Source organism: Austrofundulus limnaeus, unplaced genomic scaffold (genome assembly GCF_001266775.1).
Source record: "Austrofundulus limnaeus strain Quisiro unplaced genomic scaffold, Austrofundulus_limnaeus-1.0 Scaffold90, whole genome shotgun sequence".
In the NCBI taxonomy this organism is placed as follows: Eukaryota; Metazoa; Chordata; class Actinopteri; order Cyprinodontiformes; family Rivulidae; genus Austrofundulus; species Austrofundulus limnaeus.
In genome coordinates, this window is record NW_013952492.1 from 375,890 (window position 1) to 398,379 (window position 22,490).

Sequence of the window (22,490 nt, forward strand, 5' to 3'; positions counted from 1 at the left end):
CTTTATATTTTATTTGTTTTGGTGGGGGTGGGGGGGGGGTCAATGTCCTCAATGATTTCTTTTTTTACATGTCTGTTCTCTGTCTGTATGCAATCGTAACAGTTTTTGTGTTGTGTTTATTTTGCATCCAAATGATTTNGTCCTCAATGATTTCTTTTTTTACATGTCTGTTCTCTGTCTGTATGCAATCGTAACAGTTTTTGTGTTGTGTTTATTTTGCATCCAAATGATTTTGTCAGTATGTTTGCATATTGATATTTAATTTCTTGTAATTTTGTATGTTCTTTTTTAAAAAGGTTTAGTTTGCATTTGTTTTGTGTCACATATTTTCTTTTGGCTGTGGATTCGTTTTTATTTTGTTTTGTGTTGATTTTCCGTTTTGTGTGTCTTTTACGTTTCTTCAATGTATATATCATCCTGTCAGTCTTCTTCACAAAACCACAGCAGTCACAGACAGAACCYATTTCCTGAGAGAATTAAGCTCGATTTGATTGGCTCGGTCATTGGTACAAAGCGGAAGCAACGCTCTGCCGTGATTGGTTGTTTTAGTTCGACCCTGCTGCGGATTGACTGTTGAGAAGACGGGCGGTTGGATCATCCAATCAGCTTGTCGTTACGCAGAGGAAGTGAAGTAAGGGGCGTTGATTTAATAGGACGCATGCGGAACTCGCAGTTTTGCGGAAATCCATTCTTTTTATTACCAAAACATTAACTTATGTCTTTCGTGTACTTTCACAGTACAGCAAATAACATAAATATGACGACTGTGGGAAGCTAGTTCAACTCACCTTTTTAAGTTGTGGTTTTTCGATACACGAAGTTTGCCGACAACGTTTGTCGTCGCGACTTTTTCATTTTATTGGTTTACATTCTTGTAAGTATTCTCATTTTGATTATCCAAACTCGTTGTCAAGTTTTATAACTTTAAATTGTTTCCGTAATTTTGCAGATAGAAACCTGTCGACAATGCAGTCAAAAGAAGAGGCTATAGCCATTTTAAAGCAGTTTGATGTTGGAGACAAGTTCTCCTATCTTCCTGTTCTGCCTAAAGCCTCAGTGTTGATCCCACTGTTCGTGAGGAATGGAAAGCTGCACACAATAATGACCCTGCGTTCAAAAAAGGTAATCTCATCTAAAAAGCACGTCTTTGGTGGAATGTTGTTATATTTAACTCCATTTCATGCATGACTTTTGTGCAGCTGAGGACCAGTGCYGGTGAGGTGTGTTTCCCGGGTGGGAAGCGAGACCCCAGTGACCAGGATGATGTGGACACAGCCCTGAGAGAAGCAGAGGAGGAGATTGGTCTGAAGCCTGATGATGTTCAGGTGGTCTGCACACTGTTTCCAATCATCAATAAGGTAGAACAAACAAACAAAAGTCTGTCAGAAACCTTTGCTGCAGCGGGTCAACCTTTTTGCTACACCCTCTTTAATCAGGACGGCCTGTTGGTGACCCCAGTCGTCGGCTTCATCAGTGAGACATTCCAACCGGTCCTAAACCCTGCTGAAGTCAGCGCTGTGTTCTCAGTCCCACTGGACTTCTTCACCAGCGACAAGGACCACTATGCAGCCCACAGTACACCAGGGATGATGGGGCCTTTGCACTCGTTTCATTTTGTCGACCCGGTTTCAGGCAGCCGGTATCATATATGGGGGCTGACGGCCATGCTGGCCGTTGTAGTCGCCGTCATTGCTCTGAAGAGAAAACCTGAGTTTGATGTTGGCTTTGATTCTGAGGATCCTTTATCATTTTTCCAACACATTCTGCACACAAGACTGAGTAAACTATGACTACTAAAAACTTTCAACCAGAATGCATTATGAACTTATATTTGTTTTAAATGAAGCTGTTTTGCACACTTGTTTCTACTAACGAACATCAGATATTAAAAACTGGAATGTTAAGGGAAAAAAGATACCCATCCACGTTTACATTTTTATTAATTCTTTTAATGTAGCAGCAGGATTACAGATATAAACAGAAGAGTATACAAATGTCCAGACAAAGGCAAAGTACATGTTAATAATAGTTCAAATGTATAACACGGGGTTGACCTTTTGTCCCTTCTGCAGGGTCTTAAGGCTAAATACTAAAGCTCAAGCTACACAAAACTGATACAACAGAACTGTAGGTGGATGTAGAGTTAAAAGCAAACTGGTTATGCACGAGAGACGGCTCACACTATTGGCAATAAACAGGGAATTCATCACGGCTGCCCCTTTTCATCAAGCGTTTCACAGCAACAGAAATGTCGACAAGCACATGAACACAACGCTCTCCAGAAAAACAATCGCTGTGTCACGTCCCTTTTACCTCACATGTACAAATCTCATGAGGCGTGAAAAACAGTATCTATAGAAAACTACAAACACGGTGACGGTTCACCGATGAAGCTGTGCAGTATGAGTAAATTCTGATATCCTGCAATCAATGTGGGGGGATCAAAAGAAATCTCAGTATGAGCTAGGTTTGTGTCCAGGAACCTCGAAGAAACGATTAGGAATCACGAGGATAAAAAAGGACAAGGAGCGATGACACAAAGAGGACACCAGTAAACACAGCAGAGCAACAGTTAGGTTATCAAGGCACACAAAGTTCTGTTGAAAGCATCACAATTTAAATTCAAAATACCCCTGCAGTATATTTCACATTTAAATATACATGGATATTCATTTACATGACCGGAGGACAAAAACATTATGTTGAGATTTGTGTGCTCTTCTCACCACCGCTAAATCAATATTTACCAAGATTTTATTTTATTTTTTTCCGAGTGGAAATAATTAAAAGACTGACTATACCGGATCACTCAGAGTAAAAAYGGGCTGGACTTGAGTTTACGCCACAATCCAAGACAAAAACAAGATGAGTGTACAGACCCACCCTCTTATCCCCTCTGCCTCAAAATATACGATCTCTGAAACTGTAATTGGTCCGATGTCAGATGTAGACCAAGCCACATGTCCACACCATGAGGTAAAATTTACATTCATGAGAGCGAAGTCACAGGTTGGCTTTCTGTGTCGGTATGGCTTACAGAGGCGTAACTTTATTTTTCTTCTAGTTCTTCCACATTATGTGCTCTTTATCTCCCCAGAAAAGAGGAATGGAATGCTTGGAAAACGGCACGACTGCACTCTAACCTGATCTACAGTAAATGGATGAGTCAAAGTGCCATTTGAGAAGCATGACATTAAAATAAAAACAAAACAAAAAAGACACACACACACACACAAAAAAAGAAAGCTTAGCCACACGTTATGTTCCACAGTTTGGATAAAATCTGTCACAATAAAACTCAGTTCTAACATATTAGTTTGATGTCCGTCGAAATACGTTTCTAACTTCAGTCAAACTCTTCACAGTAAACCTGCTCTTCATCTCAAGAAGAAAACAAAACAAAAAACCCACTGCAACAATGATATCTGTGCTATGAGCAAAGACAACAAAACAAGCTTAGTTTTTACAAAAATACTCTACAACTTTGATACATGGTTACAAAATTTTAAAAAAGATAAGTTACTTTAAAATGGATCAACGACTGCAGGACGAGAGCATGACCATGAACATGTAAACAAATGCATTTGACCAAAACTACTCTTTAATATTGGAACTCTTCTCCAAAAACTGGCTTTTTAAGGAGGCCAAATTGGCTACTGTTGAATGAGGAAAGCCCAGCAAAGTCATTCTGAATGAAAAATAGCGTACGTATCAAATCAATGGAAAGATRAAAAATTTATGGAWGGAACAAAAAAGAAAAAAAAAGTAYCTTTATGACTTCTATAAATCTGGTGAAATACACTAAATCACTGTGAGAGCTGCATGCGTTAGTAAAACTGAGTAAACATTAGAAAGGTATTTGCAAAGGACAAGATGGCAACTAATCACAACCTGGGTGCACTCCAGTCTGACCCCACAACACAAAAACCTCTGCAAACTTCAAAGTAAAGCCAGCGCTCTATAAATTCTGTCCTAACATCACAGCAGAGGAGCCTTACTCCTGCACATAGCACCATAGATCAAATCAAAAATGATTGCCTCTGTAACAGACTGKTTTTTTTCTTTAATGGTGACACAAGTAATGGGACTTCATTTGGTGCCAACCTGCACAGATTACCACCACTGGGACGAAAACTATAAGACGAGCAGCTTTCTCCAGAAATGGATTGAACAGGAATTGGTACAAGGAAATAAATATCCTTCATTTAAGGTTTAGATGTCTAGTTTAAAACAAACAAAAGCGCAAATAAAGGCTCACTCAACCACTTAAAACACTGAAAAAAAAAAGACAATGCTTTTGTGGGAATGGCTGTTTTTGGACAGGCTCGACTGGACCACTGAGACTGAATACAAAGAGGGGTTCAAACTGTGAGCTCACGCGTTCTATACAAAGTCTAGGCATAAAAAAATTCTCACGTGACAAAATGTAAAAATGTTCGAGTACAATGTATTTATCGTTACAAAGATAACCGATTTCCATTTTTTTTCCTTTGTATGTTCCTTGTGTATTTGTCTTTTTGTTAAGTACTGGATGTCTCTGTACAAATTCAACCAGTTTGTTGCAGAGCTGTGGACGGATATAAGGAGTAGCAGGTTACACAAAAAGAGGTTATAAAGTGCTTGAGATAAAATGTTTATAAAACCACACGAAACTCTAGTTTTCACCAGTGGAAAGCGTCTTTTTATCCACAAAGAATTGGTAAAAGTTACCAACTTGTTAAAAAAAAAAGCTGAGCATGACACGTAAATAAATGCTATTAAAAAGTTCACCAAGAAAGCTTTTGTAAACCCAGTAATGAGGCCTAAAAAAAACACAAAAACACTACGAGGTGCCAAAACAAAGCCAAGCCACACTATTCACCAGGTTGAACCTCATTTGCGACTGTGTAATATTCCTTAATATCAGCAGATTATTTCCATGACACGGTGGTGAGAATTATTTGATTTTTCTTTTCCAGGAGTAGAGCTGATAGCTTTGTTTAACTTTCCTCCCTCTGAGAGAGACTTCCAAGTGCAGACTACCAGCAAATATTTCTATAAAACAACCTCACATTATTCTACAAAGAATTCTGTATTTTACGTCATCTGTACTCGTAGAGTAGATTTTACAATAGTTCTTCACAAGCAAATAGCAAATGATTAACTGCAAAATGAAGAAATTCTCTATGGGCAAAACACATTTAAATCAAGTGGTTGTGATTTTCACCTGTTTCAATGCAAAGTAATCCTAATTTCCCMGTTTCCGCTGTCGCTTCACGATACAAAATGACAATGACCTGACTCACAGATTAGCGTCTGAATGTGAAACTTTGGGAGTTTACACACTCAAAATGAGATTCAGCCTTTAACTTACACAACTGTGCAATCTGATTCAACCCACACCTGCATCCAGCCAGACGTTCTTCACTCCACCAAACCCGACATGTTTATTTCCTCCTCTCTTAGGCTCACATTTTTAAAAGAACACTGATAACAAAACACTTTTTTTTCCAGATTAAAGTTAACACTCTTTGATCTTGCTAGAGGGACAATTAAAATAAACAATAAAAGAAGCTTAAAATGCATTAATGATAAATATACAAAAAATGTTACAGAAGCTAATAATTTGGGTTCTAAAAGGGAATTTCTTTCTTAAATATTTAACTTTTTTTTTCTCTTCAAGGTTGATGGCATTGCCACAAACACCAACACTTTGTGTTTGCTGATTTTACAAAGCACAACTTTCAGCTACATATCAGCGAGCCGCCTCTGGCCTCATATCTTCCATTTCTCACTGCTTYTGTAAGCTCTCCAGCAGGTCTTCAAATTTATCCATGCTTGATGTAGAGGCTATAGACGCCTGCATCTGATTCTGTAAGCTGCTCTGCATCTGTGTCTGTAAGCCGGTCTGCATGGGAGTTGGCAGACTCGTCTCTAAGGACACCTGTAAACCCGACTGCGCGGCTGTTTGTGTGTTTGACTGCAACGCGTTCTCTAGGCTGGTTTGCATTTGCGCCTGAAGGGTGTTTTGCAAGTTGCTGTGCACGCTGGAGGCAGCCTGGGCCATGGGCTGATCCAACACAGGCTGCAGGTGACCAGAGCTCTGGCTCTGACTCTGGGCAGGCAGGCTTGGTCCAGAAGAACTGAGCAGCTGGGATGAGTCTGGGAGGAAGTGAAGAGAGAAAAGTTAGCTGTAAATAAAGAGGTAATTCAAACAAACGCAGTATAAAAGCAGCTTGGGACAGATTTTCACCCATGCAAACTAGTAGGTAGGATGTGAATATTCTATCAAGTTCTCAAAATTCAGTCCAGCTAACACAATCCTACTAAAACTACCATTTAGACATTGGGCAGTGATTTATTTTATTCCCATTTTCTTCATCAGAACAGCTGTGGTTCTCTGCAGCAATCCATGAATGATGACTGCAGATCGTCTGAGACCATCGACAAGTATGAGCTTTTTTTCAAAACCGTAGTTTTACTGTCTCGGTGTGRTTAGACCAGCAGAATCATTCATATCAAAGCTGAACATTTGCAAGCTACTGTTTATAAAATAACACACAGCAGCACATTTTTTGGTTGAGAAAACAATGGCTAAATAAATACGTAAATAAATAAATAAATAGTCTGATGGAAAGGGGATGTGGTGTAACAAAATCGCACAGTGAACACACAGTGAACACACAGTGAACACAGTGAACCACCGGGGAAATGTTTGAGGTTGAAGATGTTTTTACAAGAGGAAAATTTGCTCTGTTGTGGTCCAGATTCTGAGAAGCTATTTATAAACCGTTTTCTTCTCATAAATGCTCACGCTCTCTCCRCTGCTAACAAAGTACACGAGCTCGCTTTAAAACAACCTAAATCAACCATCAGGATGTGAATGAGACTAAAATAATCTCACCATTCTGGATGCCAAAAAGAAACAGGTTGGGCTGTCCTTGTGGAGCTACAGGACCACCCACTGCGGTCTGGAACARCTGCTCTGGGGGCTGCTGGCCTGGGTTGGCAACCACACCCATGCCACCTTGAACCACAAAAATGGTGGCAGCGGGGGCGGAGGCCTTGGCGTTCAGCTCCTGTGAGCCGATGGTGCCCTGCAGGCCGGACAGCGACGTCTGTGGGATGAACAGCTTCACAGACTGGCTGCCGGGGACCTGGTTGGGACTCGGGGTCACTTGCATCGGYTGCTGCTCCTGGAATAAGCTCTGCTGTTGGTTTGCAGGGGAGGACGAGTTGCTGCCCGAGGAGCTCTGGACTTGAAAGGACATGGGCTCTGTGGAGTCTGGCTGGGAGAGTCCAACACTGATGCTGGCTATAGGGGCCGGACCTGGGGTCTGGGTGCTGAAGAGGATAGCTTGTGGATTAAGATCTGTCGTGCAGAGGAGCAGGCCTGTCTGTTGAGGCTGTGAGATGGGGTTGTGGGGAACAGGGGTGGTCTGGGAGTGGTTGGGTATGGTTTGGAACAGGGAGCTCTGCTGGCTCATTGGAATCTGCTGCGGTTGCTGCTGGGTTTGCTGTGGAGACTGCTGCTGCTCCATTGGGGTGCTCTGTGGCTGCATCTGGGACAGCTGAGCTTGGGGCTGGTTCTGAAACATTGAAACGGACTGAGGCTGGCTGTTGGACGTCTCCATGGACGAGATGAATGCCAGCTGAGGCTGCTGCTGCTGCTGCTGCTGAGGCTGAGGGTTGGTGGACAGATAAATAGCCGAGGCTGTGGAGGGCGGCTCTGAGCTGAGACTCCCAGCCGTGAGAACACTCAGTGTGTTCTGGAGCAGGGCRGCCTGGACCTGCTGCTGAGTCCCCTGGGCCTCAGCCAGAGGCCTGGGGGACTGGAAGAGTTGTTGTGGAGGAGATGTGTGGGACGGAGGCTGCGTTGGAAAGCTGGTCTGGATGGTGAGCAGCTCCCCGGCCTGCTGCAGGAGGGAGACGGGCTGCTGTGTCTGGGCAGAGGAGTGGATCTGTGGCAGGAGCAGCTCCGCCTGGAGGCGCTGCTGCAGGTTCTCCAAGACCTGCTGCTCCTGCAGCTGCTGCTGCTGTAGTTGATGCTCTTGTAAATTAGCAAGGATTTGATTCTGTTGTTGCTGATCCTGAAGCTGAATGTTGTTAAGGACTTGTTGCTGATTTTGTTGCAGCTGCTGCTGTGTGATRTTCTCCATGATCTGCTGTTGATCTTGTGGCTGTAATATAAGTTGTTGTTGGATCTGCATGTTGCTGAGAACTTGCTGCTGCTGCTGCTGTTGTTGTTGAAGGTTTTCAAGGATTTGTTGTTGTTGTTGCTGCAGCTGATGTTGCTGAAACTGCTGCTGCATTTGTTGCTGCTGCTGTATCTGTAACTGCTGCCGCGCTGAGAGTGAATTTTCTGTGGTTCCCAGCCGAAGGCTGTTCATGTTCTCCTGAACGTGTTGCTGTAAGGTGTCTGCAGAAGGTGTGGGGCTATAGAGTACAGAGTTCAGCTGCTGCTGGGCTACAGCTGCTTCCAGCACCTGCTGCAGTGTGGGGTTACTTCCAGCCTGGAGCTCTCTTACTGCCCTCTCAAGTTGCGCCACTCCTTCCTGAGGAAACAGGGGAACCTGGGACTGCTGTGGCTGCGGTTGAGACGGAGCTCCGATTTGAGGCATGGCTACAACCACGATGCTTCCACTATTATCAGAGCTTTCAGGAGACAAGCTTTCTTGAGGATCTCTAAGGATTTGCTGAGGAACCTCTGGTGTTACAGGGGGGATAGTGGTATCTCCTGACACTGGGAAAGAGGTTGTGGAAGTAATCTCTTGTTTTTGTATGGCGCTGAGAGACTCTAGACTGGGGAAGACAGGAGGTGCTTGGGGAAGCTCCACATCTTCAGGCTGTAGAGACATTGGGCTCTCAAAAGACCCTCTACTTGGGTGAGGACTAGAGTTGAGCTCCAGGGTCTGCTGCACTGAGATAAGTGGGTCAGGAGATGACTAGAAGAGAGGAAGCAAAGTTATTAGTTACTGGCTCTCTGTTCATTTCTCTCTTAAATGGTGCCACATTTATAAGGAACATGCATTTGTGTGATGAGCAGTGGAGCTGAGTATGTGGGTCACGTGCATGAAAATTTGCCACATCTTCTCTGCTAAACAGCTTATTTTGCTGTTGCTACTGACACTTCTACTTCTTCTTCTCTGCAATGAAGAAATAATTTACCAAACAAATTCTCTTACCTTTTGTACTAAGTATTTATAATACAAAGTTTATTAGAAAATATCTTACTTTAAAAACGTCTGTTGGTGGAGGATTGCTAGACACTTCCATAGGTGTGTCCTCTTGGCGTTTCGAAGGCTGGCCAGGACTTTCAGTTTGCTCCGAGGACAAAGATTTGATTTGGCCATCAAATAAGCAGGTCTCCACCAAGGAGGGCCCTTCAGTTTTTATTGTCTGCACATTTGAATTTTCAGCTGGGGGGTAAAAAGCAAAACACAAGAGAGGTCAAATATATATTTATAAAAAAAACATATCAGATGTCTGGACCTGAAGGAAAATGTGTGCTCTATGACTGACTGTAGATAAACAATTATGCAGGATATTTTCTATTTGCAATAAACTTTGTCGCACAGTAAAAAAGCAACGCTCACTCTCTCGTGTATAGAATATTTTGCACGTAACGCCCTGCAACTTTCACTCTTGCTGTCATTCATCTTCTCATTTTTTACTTGGATCTCACACTTTAAATGATCACATATATATTTATTAAGTTCTCAAATATCCACGTTTTAGTCATTGTTGGGTTTCCGCCTGAGGAAATATATTTAATTAAAATGTTTCCATTGACTTGAAATGGTTTATATTAAACCTACAGCCTGGTTATTTATCATCCCTAATAAATAATTGGTTCTGAGACCGATTCCACCCTTTGCTTGGAAAATCCATATAGTCATATATATATANAAGAAAACCACTTCCCCTTTTTCATTCATCTGGCTAACCAAATCACTGCTTTTTCATTATAGATAATAGAGTATTTTCTATCTACACATTTGCAGCAGAGAGAGCGAGTGTCAGTTCGGCACATTAATCACTCAACTAGACGATTAGTTAATTTATTTATTTTAATATTTTGTGATTTCAGTTTGTCTTTTCAGCAGAAAGATACAGTACAATGCAAGTTGAATATTTCTGTCTGTGGTAGGAGCAAACTTCATTCATTATTTATCAGACAAGTTGTGTACCTGGCTCAGGAGTGTACGTGAAGGGCTGGGCCTCATGAGATTTCCCAGCATTGGTCATCACAAAAATGGCCACAGACACAGGAGACGTGATTGACTGGGTGTGGAATGGAGGGACTGTCACGACCAAATGATTCTGGAAAAGTTCACATGACATACCAGTGAAAGGCAGGCAGGTCTGATGCAGCACAGCTTTAATTTCTCAAAGACCTGATGGGCATAGATGCTTATTTGTGTTTACCTGATGAAAAAGGTCCATATCAATMTTCGCCTCAGCTTGCCAGGAATTATCATCTACAAAGTCAAAAGCAAATGTTTTTATTCTTCCATCCATCAAACATTTGAGTAAAATCAACCCCAATAATGAGACTAAACTATCTGCAGCACCTGCAGGGTTTTCCTGAAGTATAACTTTGGTTCCTTTGAGAAAGTTTTTTCCGATTATAAAAACCTCCTCTCCTCCTCTCACTGAGCAGCTGTGAAGACTCTTCTTCAGGATCTCTGGCAATCCGGCTGGCTGAGCTAGAGAGTGAATAGAATATAAAGACTGAAMATTTTAATATTTAATTCAGTGGTACGTTGATTAAATTATTTGATTTGTTAAAAAAAAAAAAACCTAACAGTTGCAAATATTTTACTTGATACAAACTTTGAATGAAGCTGCTGTTAACATTAAGTTGTTTGCAKTACTCACTGCAGAGGATGGGTGATGAGGAGACCTGTAAGGTAAGAAATGATCCATCAGGTTGGGGGATGTTGACTCTGAAGGCCAGCCTGGCCCGTGTACTCTTCTTYTTGGATCCTGCCACACCAATACGAGCCTCAACATCTGCGTTACGCAGCTTTAAAATTCCAACACAGTCAACCCTGCAGACACAAAATGCAAGAAGAAAAGAGAAAACACCACAAACGTATTAACTTCACTGCCCATGTGAAAAAGAATATMAACAAAAATATAAAATAATTTATTCTTACGCAAGTGTCATGTCACTGCTGGGCTCCAGGGGAATCTCTATAACTGTGGTTCTATCTATCTCCACCTCCTTACAAGCTGTGGTGTTGCGTCCCGTTACTCTGCAAGCCTGATAGAAACCGTGAGGCTTCACTCTACCTGCATCACTTGCCACAAACACCTGCAGCATAACTGGTTCATTAACACCTTCCAACTGCAAAGAAACAAGAATGAAAATAATTATTGGTCCTTGTGATGCAGTGAGGTTAAAAGCTTTATGAATGTAAACTAAACAGGCCCAACAAGCACTTTATCCTTTGTAAAATCTTTTTGAAGTCACTCAGAGGAAACGTTACACAYGTTACGTTTTCTGTTTTTCAAGTTTAAAACAAACTGTGGGAACCAAACCTTGATGGTGGGGAACCCTTGCTGTGTACGATCTTTAACGGAACCTCTGCTGCCCTCGGTCAGATAKCGAGCTCTGTGTTGGGTCTCTGGCTGCACCAGGATCTTTAGTTCTTTTCCATCACTCCTCTGGGGGTACTGAGCAGACAGTGACCCGCTTTTCACCGTAGCCCCTGCATCGAGAGAGCTGCAGAAAAACATAAAGTATACCATAACTAACAGAAATCCAATTACATCTGACAAAAACATCCTTTTACTCTTTTCTTACAAACAGGTTGAGGTAATAAATCAAAGTTTTAACAAGAGTTAGCCCACCTAGCCTTGTCTGTGCCCAGCTGTGATAGCACAAAATGAGGACCCTTGGCACTGTCGGCATCAAACACGTCCATGCTGTCTTCCGGAGGAGCAGGCTTGGGGCCCGGTCGCTGGCGAGGCGTGCGTTTTCTGGATTTGCGTGGCACTTCCGTGTTGTCGTTGTATGAAACCGAGCTGATCACGCTGAAGTTGGAGACAGAATCGTCYGGCCACATGCTGCTGCTGTGCTCCGAGTCTGGAACTGGTGCACCAGATACGGTGGGTTCCTCTTGGCAAGACATCTGGCTGTCGTCAAACAGGTCCTCAGGTGGCGGGGATATGCTCAGTACGGGCCTTCGTTTTGATGGGGTGTTCTGAGGCTGCTGCCCACTTAGCCCCGACAACACTCCTCCTGACCCTATGTCCCCTGCTGCGGCGTTTGCTCCACCGTTGCCTCTGCTGGGGGCAGAGCCGGCAGCCTCCATACCTTGTATTTCCGAAGCCCCAGCYCCATCCCCTCCAGCGGAGTGGAGATGCTGAACAACTGTGAGATGGTCTGAGGGTGAGGTAGGGAGGCCACTGGATGAAGGTCCCATGGCCAGGGAAGAAGCAGCAGAAGAACTGGAGGTGGAAGAGCTGGCATCTGCAGTAGTATATACAGATAAGTTAGAACAGTTGTTCAGCACAGAGTAGGCTAGCAGTCCCATTCAAGCAGCTGAATTTGTGCATGATTTGTATCGATTTCCCTTCTTCCCAACTCTAATTTCAACAGACTTTTGAGGGTTACATGCTCTCACTGTGCATGCGAGAGCATCAAGCATTGATCAAATGATCTGAAGTTAAAGTTGAGAAGGGTTTTTCTTTAGGTCCCACCTTTGTTTTGATTCCTTCAAAACCTCTCAATTAAAAAATCAATGTGACAAAACTGGCATGCTTTGTTTACAAAAACAAAAGCAAGCTACAAATTGTTACATACACATTGCCAGAAAGAAACATAACAAAATCTGGTCACACTTTCTTGTACAGCAAAATTTACAAGCTGAGAATGTGGCGCCAAATTAAAATTGCCAGAGTTACATCACAGTTTGTGCAATGTGCATTCAGTAGAAAAACAGTAGTCTGCGCATGCCAATTGGAAGATTTGGTTGGGACTGAGCGTAGCCACGGAGACAGAATAAACAAGCCTCTGACCTATGGAGCAGTGAACTGCAGACCATTTTATATGCAGACACTCCCTGCCTCAGAGGGAACTTCCTGCAATAAAAACGAGACAGCCAATGAGCAACAAGAGCTGATCATTCAAGACTTAACTTCTTTCAGTGAGTAAATTGGATGATTTAATGTACTTGAAGCAGGAGTAATGTTTGAAGTTTATCATTTATAGACATTTTAAAGCATGTGTATTTTTGTAATGGTGATCTGGAGGACAAAAAGTAGTCATGCTTTTGATCAGCACTGCTTAAGGCCAGCTGAGTCACACAGGACAATGAACTGGTAGCGTTAACAAAAGCGCTCCCTCCGACACCACTGCTGACCAGTTAGTTTGCTCTTTACATCAAAACTTAAACAAAATAAAATAAAACAAAGATCCCTCACAGTTATAGCMAATACTGGCAGCCTTGAACCATGATCCACGACCAGACCATAATATATTTCTATTTGCTAAATCAGTGYTGCTCAATCCTGGCCCCAAGGATTCATTGTGCTGCAAGTTTTAGATGCTTCCTTGCATTAGCACACCTCATTTAAAGCAACGGGTCATTAACAAGCTTGTGCTGACCTTAATGACCTTCTGAGGAGGTATTTAAGTGGTCTGACTCAGGTGTGATGGAGCAAGAACACATCTAACAATTGCAAGACAGTGGGACCTGAGGACCTGGACTGAGGTACACAATGCTCAATGACATTTAAGAATACAGTCAAGTGAATGCATAGGGGCAACTTCACAGTTTCATTTATATATAAAACCTTTTATCATTCTCAATACTGTTAACTGCTTAAAAACATGGTTATTAACCATTTAAAAGGATCTATGAGTGTTTATATGACCAAGTGCAAATTGAAAAAATGCATTGGCTGCATCTGTTTTAGAAAATAAATCATTTAAGAACAACCTGAAATTAGTACTTTATCATACAAAGCCCGAATTTAGGGCACAAAACAAAAAATTCTATAAAGAAAAGTCTGAGATGACTGGTTAAACCAAATCAAATCAGCAGGAATTTAAACTGCGTCTTTAAAGAGAAATGTCCCAGATCCATATGCTAAAATTCTGCGTGTCACAAAGCATTAACACACACATATCAAAAGTACAGCTGAAAAACATAGTTAGTGAAATGATAAAGTACAAGCTATAGCATGCTGTTAATGTAAACTTAGTATTTCATGAAACTGTTAATTGCAGACACAGATGGTTTATTATATTTCTCACACAGCAGCCAAAGACGTAAACAATCACTGCAACTATCATATGTAAATTAGTTACCAATTTTAACTTTTAAAAAACAAACCAACAAATCATTTTAGTCCATGTCTATTTTTATTAGTGTCAGTCTCACAGAGTGCACTTTAGGTGAGAATCTGCATTGAAGAAGCCTGTTGGGTGGGGACATTAGAAAGACCAAACATGGTCAGAATTAGCAATTTAACAGCTCTAATTCAACAGGTTATATGGTTTGTTTTACAGAAACCATTTGGAAAAGTTGAYGGTTTATAGCTGACCAGATAAAGCATCTGTGTAATACAAGTTAAGAAGATTAAACTTTGACTAATGAGAAAATAAATTGAATCTTACGTGGAAACTTCTGCAGATGTTCTGAACACAAACTGACAACTTAAAGCAAATTTTATCACTGCAAATCTTATGGATTTACCTTCAAGAGGTTAAACTTTTCCCGTACATCACACAAACTGCAGAAAATACAGGTAGCCACTAAAAATATAATAAAACCAACCGATAATCACTTTAAGTATCAGCAGTCTTTCCGATAAGTCTTTATTATAGTGTTATAATCTTATTTAAGCTTTTATTACTAGCACGCTGGTCGTCTTTGAAAAAATATTTCTAAATTGCCTAAGTCTTGGGTCTCAAAGAAACATCTAATCAGATTTCCAGTAGCACTAAACAGCTCTACCTTATTATTAATGGCCATAAATCAAACTTTTAAACATTATTTGAGAAACAAAACGATGACATCATGGTAACTACTTCCAGGCAGCTATTATAAAATTTATGATGTCCATTTAAAATGTAGTGGAACCATTTCATATATCTAAATAAAATATTCTAAATTTSTCAACAGCTTCAAAAAGAAAAATACTGCAATAACTCATATACTTTTGTTTAACATTTGAGGTTACCTCAGACACTGATGAAAGGGTGAAGCTGCCCCCCAGACAATCACAAAGCCATAATAGTTTGTTAGCCCCTGTTGACTTGGGGAATAGTTAGATTGCGGGGTAACTGATCCCAGATCATGGTTTTCATAGGAAGTATGAATGGCTCACCTGCAGCCAAGGCTGTGGAAGGGGGAGGTCCCGCCTCTCCCCCACTCTTCTGGCTCATGGTGGGTGGGTCTGTCTGGGTGGACGACGGCTGGAGCTGGAGCTCTTTGGGGAGGAGGTCATATACTGACTCTGCCGTGAAGGGTGAGCAGGAGAAGACGCATTAGTTTTATTACAAAACTTTGATCACATTTATTAGAGCATTACTGAAGTTCCATGTAACTGAAAAAGATCAACGTCTATGTTTCTTTGAAAGAAATACTTTCTCCAAGCCCTTCTTTGGACCGTTAAGGGATCGACTGACAATTTTCATAGTAGAATTGTTTACAGCTTTTAATAAAAGGAAACCACAGTGTCTGCTCTGGCCGTCTGTTAACCCAAACTGCACACGTCATCTGCAACAAAAACTATTTTACTCGTGCTGGATCTACACACAGAGCAAAATTCAAACACCTGGTAATGGAATCTTATCAAGGTTTTTCTTTTTTTTTTAAATTAAGGTTAGTGGTGTTTTAGCCTTTTTTCTTCAGGAATACAGGTCCTTCTCAAAAAAATTAGCATATTGTGATAAAGTTCATTGTTTCCTGAAATGTACTGATAAACAATAAACTTTCATATATTTTAGATTCATTGCACACCAACTGAAGTAGTTCGAGCCTTATTGTTTTAATATTGGTGATTTTGGCAAAAAGGTAAAGAAAAATCAAAAATCCCTATCTCAAAAAATTAGCATATCATGAAAAGGTTCTCTAAACGACTTATTAACGTAATCATCTGAATCAACAAATTAACTCTAAACACCTGCAAAAGATTCCTGAGGCTTTTAAAAACTCCCAGYCTGGTTCATTACTCAAAACCACAATCATGGGTCAGACTGTTGATCTGACTGCTGTCCAGAAGGCCATCATTGACACACTCAAAGCTAGAGGGTAAGACACACAAAGACATTTCTGAACCAATAGGCTGTTCCCAGAGTGCTGTATCAAGGCACCTCAGTGGGAAGTCTGTGGGAAGGAAAAAGTGTGGCAGAAAAAACTGCACAATGAGAAGAGTTGTCAGTCAGTGATGGTCTGGGGTGCCATGTCAGCTGCTGGTGTTGGTCCACTGGGTTTTATCAAGGGCAGGGTCAATGCAGATAGCTATCAGGAGATTTTGGAGCACTTCATGCTTCCATCTGCAGAAAAGCTTTATGGAGATGAAGATTTCCTTTTTCAGCACGACCTGGCACCTGCTCACAGTGCCAAAACCACCGGTAAATGGTTTACTGACCATGGTGTTACTGTGCTCAATTGGCCTGCCAACTCTCCTGACCTGAACCCCAGAGAGAATCTGTGGGATATTGTGAAGAGAGAGTTGACAGACACAAGACCCAACACTCTGGATGAGCTTAAGGCCGCTATCAAAGCATCCTGGGCCTCCATAACACCTCATCAGTGCCACAGGCTGATTGCCTCCATGCCACGCCGCATTGAAGCAGTCATTTCTGCAAAAGGATTCCCCACCAAGTATTGAGTGCATAACTAAGCATAATTATTTGAAGGTTGACTTTTTTTTGTATTAAAAACACTTTTCTTTTATTGGTCAGATGAAACATGCTAATTTTTGAGATAGGGATTTTTGATTTTTCTTTTTGGCCAAAATCATCAATATTAAAAYAATAAAAGGCTTGAACTACTTCAGCTGGTGTGCAAYGAATCTAAAATATATGAAAGTTTAATGTTAATCAGTACATTACAGAGAATAATGAACTTTATCTCAATATGCTAATTTTTTTGAGAAGGACCTGTAATTGAATGTAACCCTGAAGTAGAAAATTTGCAATTAGTGATACCACAACAAGCTTACTGGGGTTCTATAATAAGATTAGCCTCCCACAAGGTTTGGTGCCATAAAATCATAGGAGACGTGACGATGTTTGATGGAAACACGATTCTTAGTTGAAATATCCAACCACTGCAGCAACACGAGAATAAACTACGTTCGATGACTGATAAACATATCAGTCGGCTGTTCTGTTGCTAAGAAACAAGCACCTATCAAAACCCTGACATGGACATTTCAACGGTGCACTGGCAGCAACAAGCATGTGTAGTAGTCATCTGACACTTGGCACCAGCAGAGTGATTAAGATGACAAGACACATGATCTTGCACTTCCGTGACGTAAACAAAGCTGTCGAGGGAGAAATAACCTATCCCTTGAGTTCACGCAGTTCTCATTCTCCAGAGCTTTACTTTTAAACGTTGGAGTAAACTTCATCACAGCAAGACAAAAAGAACATCACAAAATGCACCAGAGCAGATTTATTTACATTTCAACACAAATCGTGGCCTCTACAAATGCAAAAAACAAGAAGTGACTGTAATTATAGTTCACGATTAAATTACGTCMACAGTAATGTTATTTAAAAAACAATAGAGCTGCTTAAATTATAATTATGACTGTTGTCCTTCAACAAATATTAAAGTGTAAATAATTGTCACTGTTTTTCATTGTTTGTAGCATGAAGAAAGCAGGTCTTTGTCTGTATCCCAGACCGACTGGCAACCCGACATGACCTCAAGTCTTGAGTGAAACATTTTGACACATCAGTGGCGTGAACAATCTGAATCTACTGCAAGTTTACTCAAACACAACACACAACCCATTTGTACGCTACAGCGGCAATCACAAGAACAAGTCTGTCCATTGTTCCCAGAACTGCACATCTGCACCAGTAATATCTCAATATAATCCTGCCAAATAGAAGAACAAAGCACGATGGAGATCAGAAATGACTTTTCAGCCTGTGATCTGGGTTAGGAGGAGGGTCACACAGAATAGATGACTTAGATTTACAGGATCGAACGCTGAGTAGCACGTAGCTCTGCTGACAAATGTAGCACAAATAAAAAGATTCATATTCAGATAGTTATTGAACACCACAATAAAAAGTGGGATATTATGTCTCTTTGTCTACCAAAAATGGCTATACTTCAGCCAGTTTTCCAGATACTGAGCTAAAGTTTGGTGTAGTTTAGTCTGCCTTAACCGAGCGCACCAATAGGTCGCAGGACTGTGTTTAAAATGTTGGCATATAAGACATTTCTTCAAGGAAAAATGTTGCTAAATTAGTTTCTGTTTGGAGGCATAAACTTTATTGGGTTTTAATCATTCTGCAGTGAGGCAACTGGTTGTTCATCAAACAAATACCAACTTTTACTCACACATAAGAACATACATCCGTCATGCAAACAATTTGATGGGACAACGATACACATAGATGATCAAATACAATAAATATTGTCTATGAAAACAGAAGTTGACGTTATGCTGCAGTATTGTTTAAGGGGAAGTCAGACAGGTCATTGTATTGGGTGCTTGCTAGCCTATGACAAATCCACTTGCTCTACAGCCACTTTGCACATTATTTATGCAAACAATCTAGAGCAGAGGTGTCCAAAGTGGGGCTCGCGGGCCAAAATTGGCCCGCCAAGCCATTTGATTTGGCCCACCAGCAGTTGTCCTGGTTATTAGATTGTAATCTCCTGTCCTATGTAGAAACACTATATTTCCACTTTTCAACCATTGGTCCAACTATAGTTACAGGGAGTTGAAGTCAGACAGTCTTACTCATGGTACTCACTTTATCTCTGAATTATGTTAAGATAAAACATAATATACAAGTAACTACAAGAGACATTTAGATTAGATTTAAGCACACATCTAGATTTGCACACCTTATAAGACCATTTATACTCAAATTTTAATTTATGAAAAGTCCCATGAGCTTTTGCTACCCAAGCATATGCTGAATTTTCTCCATGTCCATGGGCTGAAAAAAAATAATGTGGGCAACTGCACTGGCTGCTAGCTTATTCATAAAAATAAAACAACTTTACTTAAGAAATATTTGCATTTCATGTATTATATTACTGCATTTCGCCCGCGGCCCTCAGATTGATTTTAATTTTGTCCCTCTCAGGGAAAATGTTTTTTTTTTTATTTTGGCCCTCTCAGGGAAAATGTTTGGGCACTCCTGCTCTAGAGTCTTACTTAAAACGAACAAAAACAAAATACATGCCAAATTCTTTACAACCAAAGGAAAAATCATTTGTGGCATTACATCACAACTGTAAACATAGTTTTAGAATGTGGCAAATAAGTATCATTATTGATAAAAATACATAACTTGAACTGTTTGCATTCAACTAAAGAAACCAACCAATAAAAGTAACAGTATGTAAAATACACAGAGCATACAGGGTTTAAATGTGGTTTATTTTAGGGGACAAGTTAATATCAAGTACTAGTTGTAAAAATATAACAGGACTGCAAACAAACATTCAAAGATCCAATTAGGCTGTCCATTTCTTAGCTTTTCTTTTTAACATTAAAAAGTACATTTAGTCTTCTTTAGTCCAACCATCCGGGCCTTGAAGTCAAAAAGTTGCTTATCTGCTTAGTTTACACTGCTACATTAACAACCAGACTGTAAAGTAGCTGAGTGCTTTCGATATTGAACTAAATGTCACAGCTGGGACTCAAAATGCTAAAATCAATTGACTTCACACTGTTTCCAATGAATGCTGAAGACTGATAATATTATCTAAACGGATTTAGTGGCGTGTACAATTTTTCTGCATGGTTTTCAAAATAACAGAATATTAACAGTAAAAACAGATTGTTAAAGTTTGCCAAAACTACACCATACAAGTCAGCTATGAGGGGGTCTGACTGACTTCGACCTACACTGGGAACAATTAACTTACATCACCTTGTAGGTATGCACAGCTCACATTACACATCCTTTAGAGGTTCTGCCAAGTTACAAGGGCAACAGTCCGATTCTATTCTTTGCCACTGACTGAGGATTGGGGGATGACAGATGAATAGACAATCCCTGCGCTGTCCTTTCAGATGCAAATAAGAGAACTACAAAATGCAAAACATATGAATCCTGAGAATGTACAACATCAATAACAAATGGCTACTTTAATTACATTTTTGAACATACCATATTGTGCTCAAGCCACACACACACAAAAAAAAAATAATAATAATAATAATAATTTTTCCCCACACAAAACAGCATTGTTTTTTTTTCTGAATAATCCACTGCAAGCAATTAGCTACTTAAGAAAAAAAGCACAAACTATAATCTTTGAATCTTGCAAGCTAGATATAAAAGGCTAGATAAAAACATAGATCCATTATGACCGTTCTTCAGTTTTGAAAGCGGTCCTTTTGTTTTTCAATCCACCAACAGGACCCTTAAATTAGCTAAATCGAAAAAATTTATTTTTAAAGGTTTGCTGCTGGTGACATACTGCCTAAAAGATGCAGTGTGGTTTTAGTAAAATGAATTCTGTATCAACATACAGTATGTTTGTTTGTTTGACAGAAATACAAACCTGTTTCATTTGGCTGGTGTCAGTCAAAATCATGTGTGTGGGCTGCCAAGGTGTGTACAAAGTGGGCCAGAATTGGCATGATGTGGGCAGAGATGACTGATAAAACAACATACATTTGAAAGATTTACACACAAAAATAGCTTGTGAGCCTTAAACCATAGGTCACTTGGTTACAAACAGAACATAGTGAGTTTTTAGCAATTTTGAGTTGGAAACGGTCAAAGCCAATTGACTAACTACCCTAAGGAACCTATGTTAAAATGCTTTAATAAAAAAAAAGCTGCGCCCAAAATGAGTAGTGTCCCACATACTTAACTTTGTAGTTTTGCAACGTTAATATTTCTTATTTGTCTAAGTTTTAACAAGAACAAAGTCAAAATGAACGGTGCAGTATACTCTGGCAGCAAGGCCAGAAGTCTTCACACACACCTCCATTCCTAATCTAGATTTTTCATGAACACTTCTACTACCTAGATTCCAACACATACTCACACCCAGTTACTGAGATATAAATAAACAGCTATGTTATCGAGTGTGACCATATGGCAACTCTCTTAAGCATTTCAGGGTCACAGAGCAAAGCTTTCTTTTGGCTCATGTACATCCCATGCATGGCAGTCAGGACAGATGTGGCACCAGCGGGCAAGTTCTGCAGAATTATATTTAAATTTGTCCATCAAAGTTCAAATGTAGACAAGATCTAGAACATGTTAAACCAGATCAGGGATTAAACAAAAAATAAATATGCAAGTCTTTATACATCTCCCTATTAAGAATGGCCTTTTATGTGGTTCAGTATTTTAGTTCTGAGAAATGACACCAATGAGTCAGCACTCATTTTTAAACATGCGATTTTAATAGAATGATTTTTATCGTAAAGTCCACCATGTGGAATGCAGGATGTTTGGTAGCACTAGCTAGCTACAGACTCTTACATACCTGACAAATCCAAGACATAAAGACAATAATAATGTTGGAAAATATATTATTTACAAGCAATTTACAGTAAAGATGGCCATCCACAGCAGTACAGTAACTGCAACATGAACGGTGCATTATGAAAGTGAACCTAATGTCCTACATTTATGCACTGGCGAAGTAAAAACAGGCTAAGTGATTAATAATTTATTAACTCTTAAAATGACACAGATCACTATTAAGAAAAAAAATCCTGACTGGGATATACCTGGTAGTTATACAGAATCAGAATAGGCTTTTTTCTACTGGTTTTTATGTTTGGTTGTAAAATATGTTAATCTGATAAAAGATGAAGTGTGTAGATTTAAAAGACAGTTATTGACACAATCACAAAATGTAAATTTTGTGTATGAGGTTTCGACAGACTTGCAAGTTTGTGAGCAACTAGTAGAGTTGATTAAACCTATATACAGGAGTGAAAAGTTGTTTCAGTTGCGCAGCTGTTGTCCTCTTTACAAACATCTCTCATGCCACTAATAAGATGTCAGATCATTTTCAGTTAGATTTGATCGTGGTAAACATTGATGCCTCACGGCAATTAGATCCTGGGTTCAATACCCAGTTCAGACCTGGGCTCTTTCTGTGTAATGTTTGCATGCTAGCCCCCCACACTTCAAAAACATGCATGTTAAGGCTCCCTTTAGGCCCACACCTCACTTACAAAAGAAATCAATGGGATTTGCCTGGTTAAATAAATATTAGGGGTGTAAGAAAATATCGGTACACTGAAATATCGCGATATTTCATTTCCCGATACTGTATCGATATTCTAAAGCCCTGTATCGATTTTTTATTAAG

At 40.2% G+C, this 22,490-nt stretch overlaps 2 protein-coding genes across 4 annotated transcripts in view; one reads left to right on the plus strand and one right to left on the minus strand.

Annotated features, from left to right (window-relative positions):
• Positions 1-145: 145 nt before the first annotated feature.
• On the plus strand, positions 146-2,899 carry nudt7 (nudix (nucleoside diphosphate linked moiety X)-type motif 7). 2 transcript variants are annotated; one of them, XM_014012298.1, is made up of 5 exons: positions 146-631; positions 739-874; positions 950-1,122; positions 1,200-1,358; positions 1,437-2,899. In XM_014012298.1, exons 3-5 carry the CDS (start codon positions 967-969, stop codon positions 1,788-1,790), a joined length of 669 nt encoding a protein of 222 aa, XP_013867752.1. In that variant the 5' UTR covers positions 146-631; positions 739-874; positions 950-966; the 3' UTR covers positions 1,791-2,899. The 2 variants fall into 2 exon arrangements, with proteins under 2 accessions (XP_013867752.1, XP_013867751.1); XM_014012297.1 differs by having other exon boundaries at positions 146-874.
• The window catches only part of nfat5a (nuclear factor of activated T cells 5a), a 23,634-nt gene continuing 3,071 nt past the window's right edge, over positions 1,928-22,490 (minus strand). Inside the window, exons 1-12 of one of the 2 annotated variants that reach the window (XM_014012295.1) lie at positions 15,325-15,412; positions 13,009-13,071; positions 11,839-12,460; positions 11,527-11,710; positions 11,142-11,332; positions 10,861-11,033; positions 10,554-10,688; positions 10,408-10,460; positions 10,170-10,302; positions 9,214-9,398; positions 6,884-8,924; positions 1,928-6,141 (exon numbers count right to left, since the gene is read on the minus strand). In XM_014012295.1, coding sequence (XP_013867749.1) covers positions 5,771-6,141; positions 6,884-8,924; positions 9,214-9,398; positions 10,170-10,302; positions 10,408-10,460; positions 10,554-10,688; positions 10,861-11,033; positions 11,142-11,332; positions 11,527-11,710; positions 11,839-12,413 — 4,041 coding nt within the window. In that variant the 5' untranslated portion in view covers positions 12,414-12,460; positions 13,009-13,071; positions 15,325-15,412 and the 3' untranslated portion in view covers positions 1,928-5,770. Of the gene's footprint in view, positions 6,142-6,883; positions 8,925-9,213; positions 9,399-10,169; positions 10,303-10,407; positions 10,461-10,553; positions 10,689-10,860; positions 11,034-11,141; positions 11,333-11,526; positions 11,711-11,838; positions 12,461-13,008; positions 13,072-15,324; positions 15,454-22,490 lie in introns of those variants that run through there. The other variant, XM_014012294.1, reaches the window with a different exon arrangement.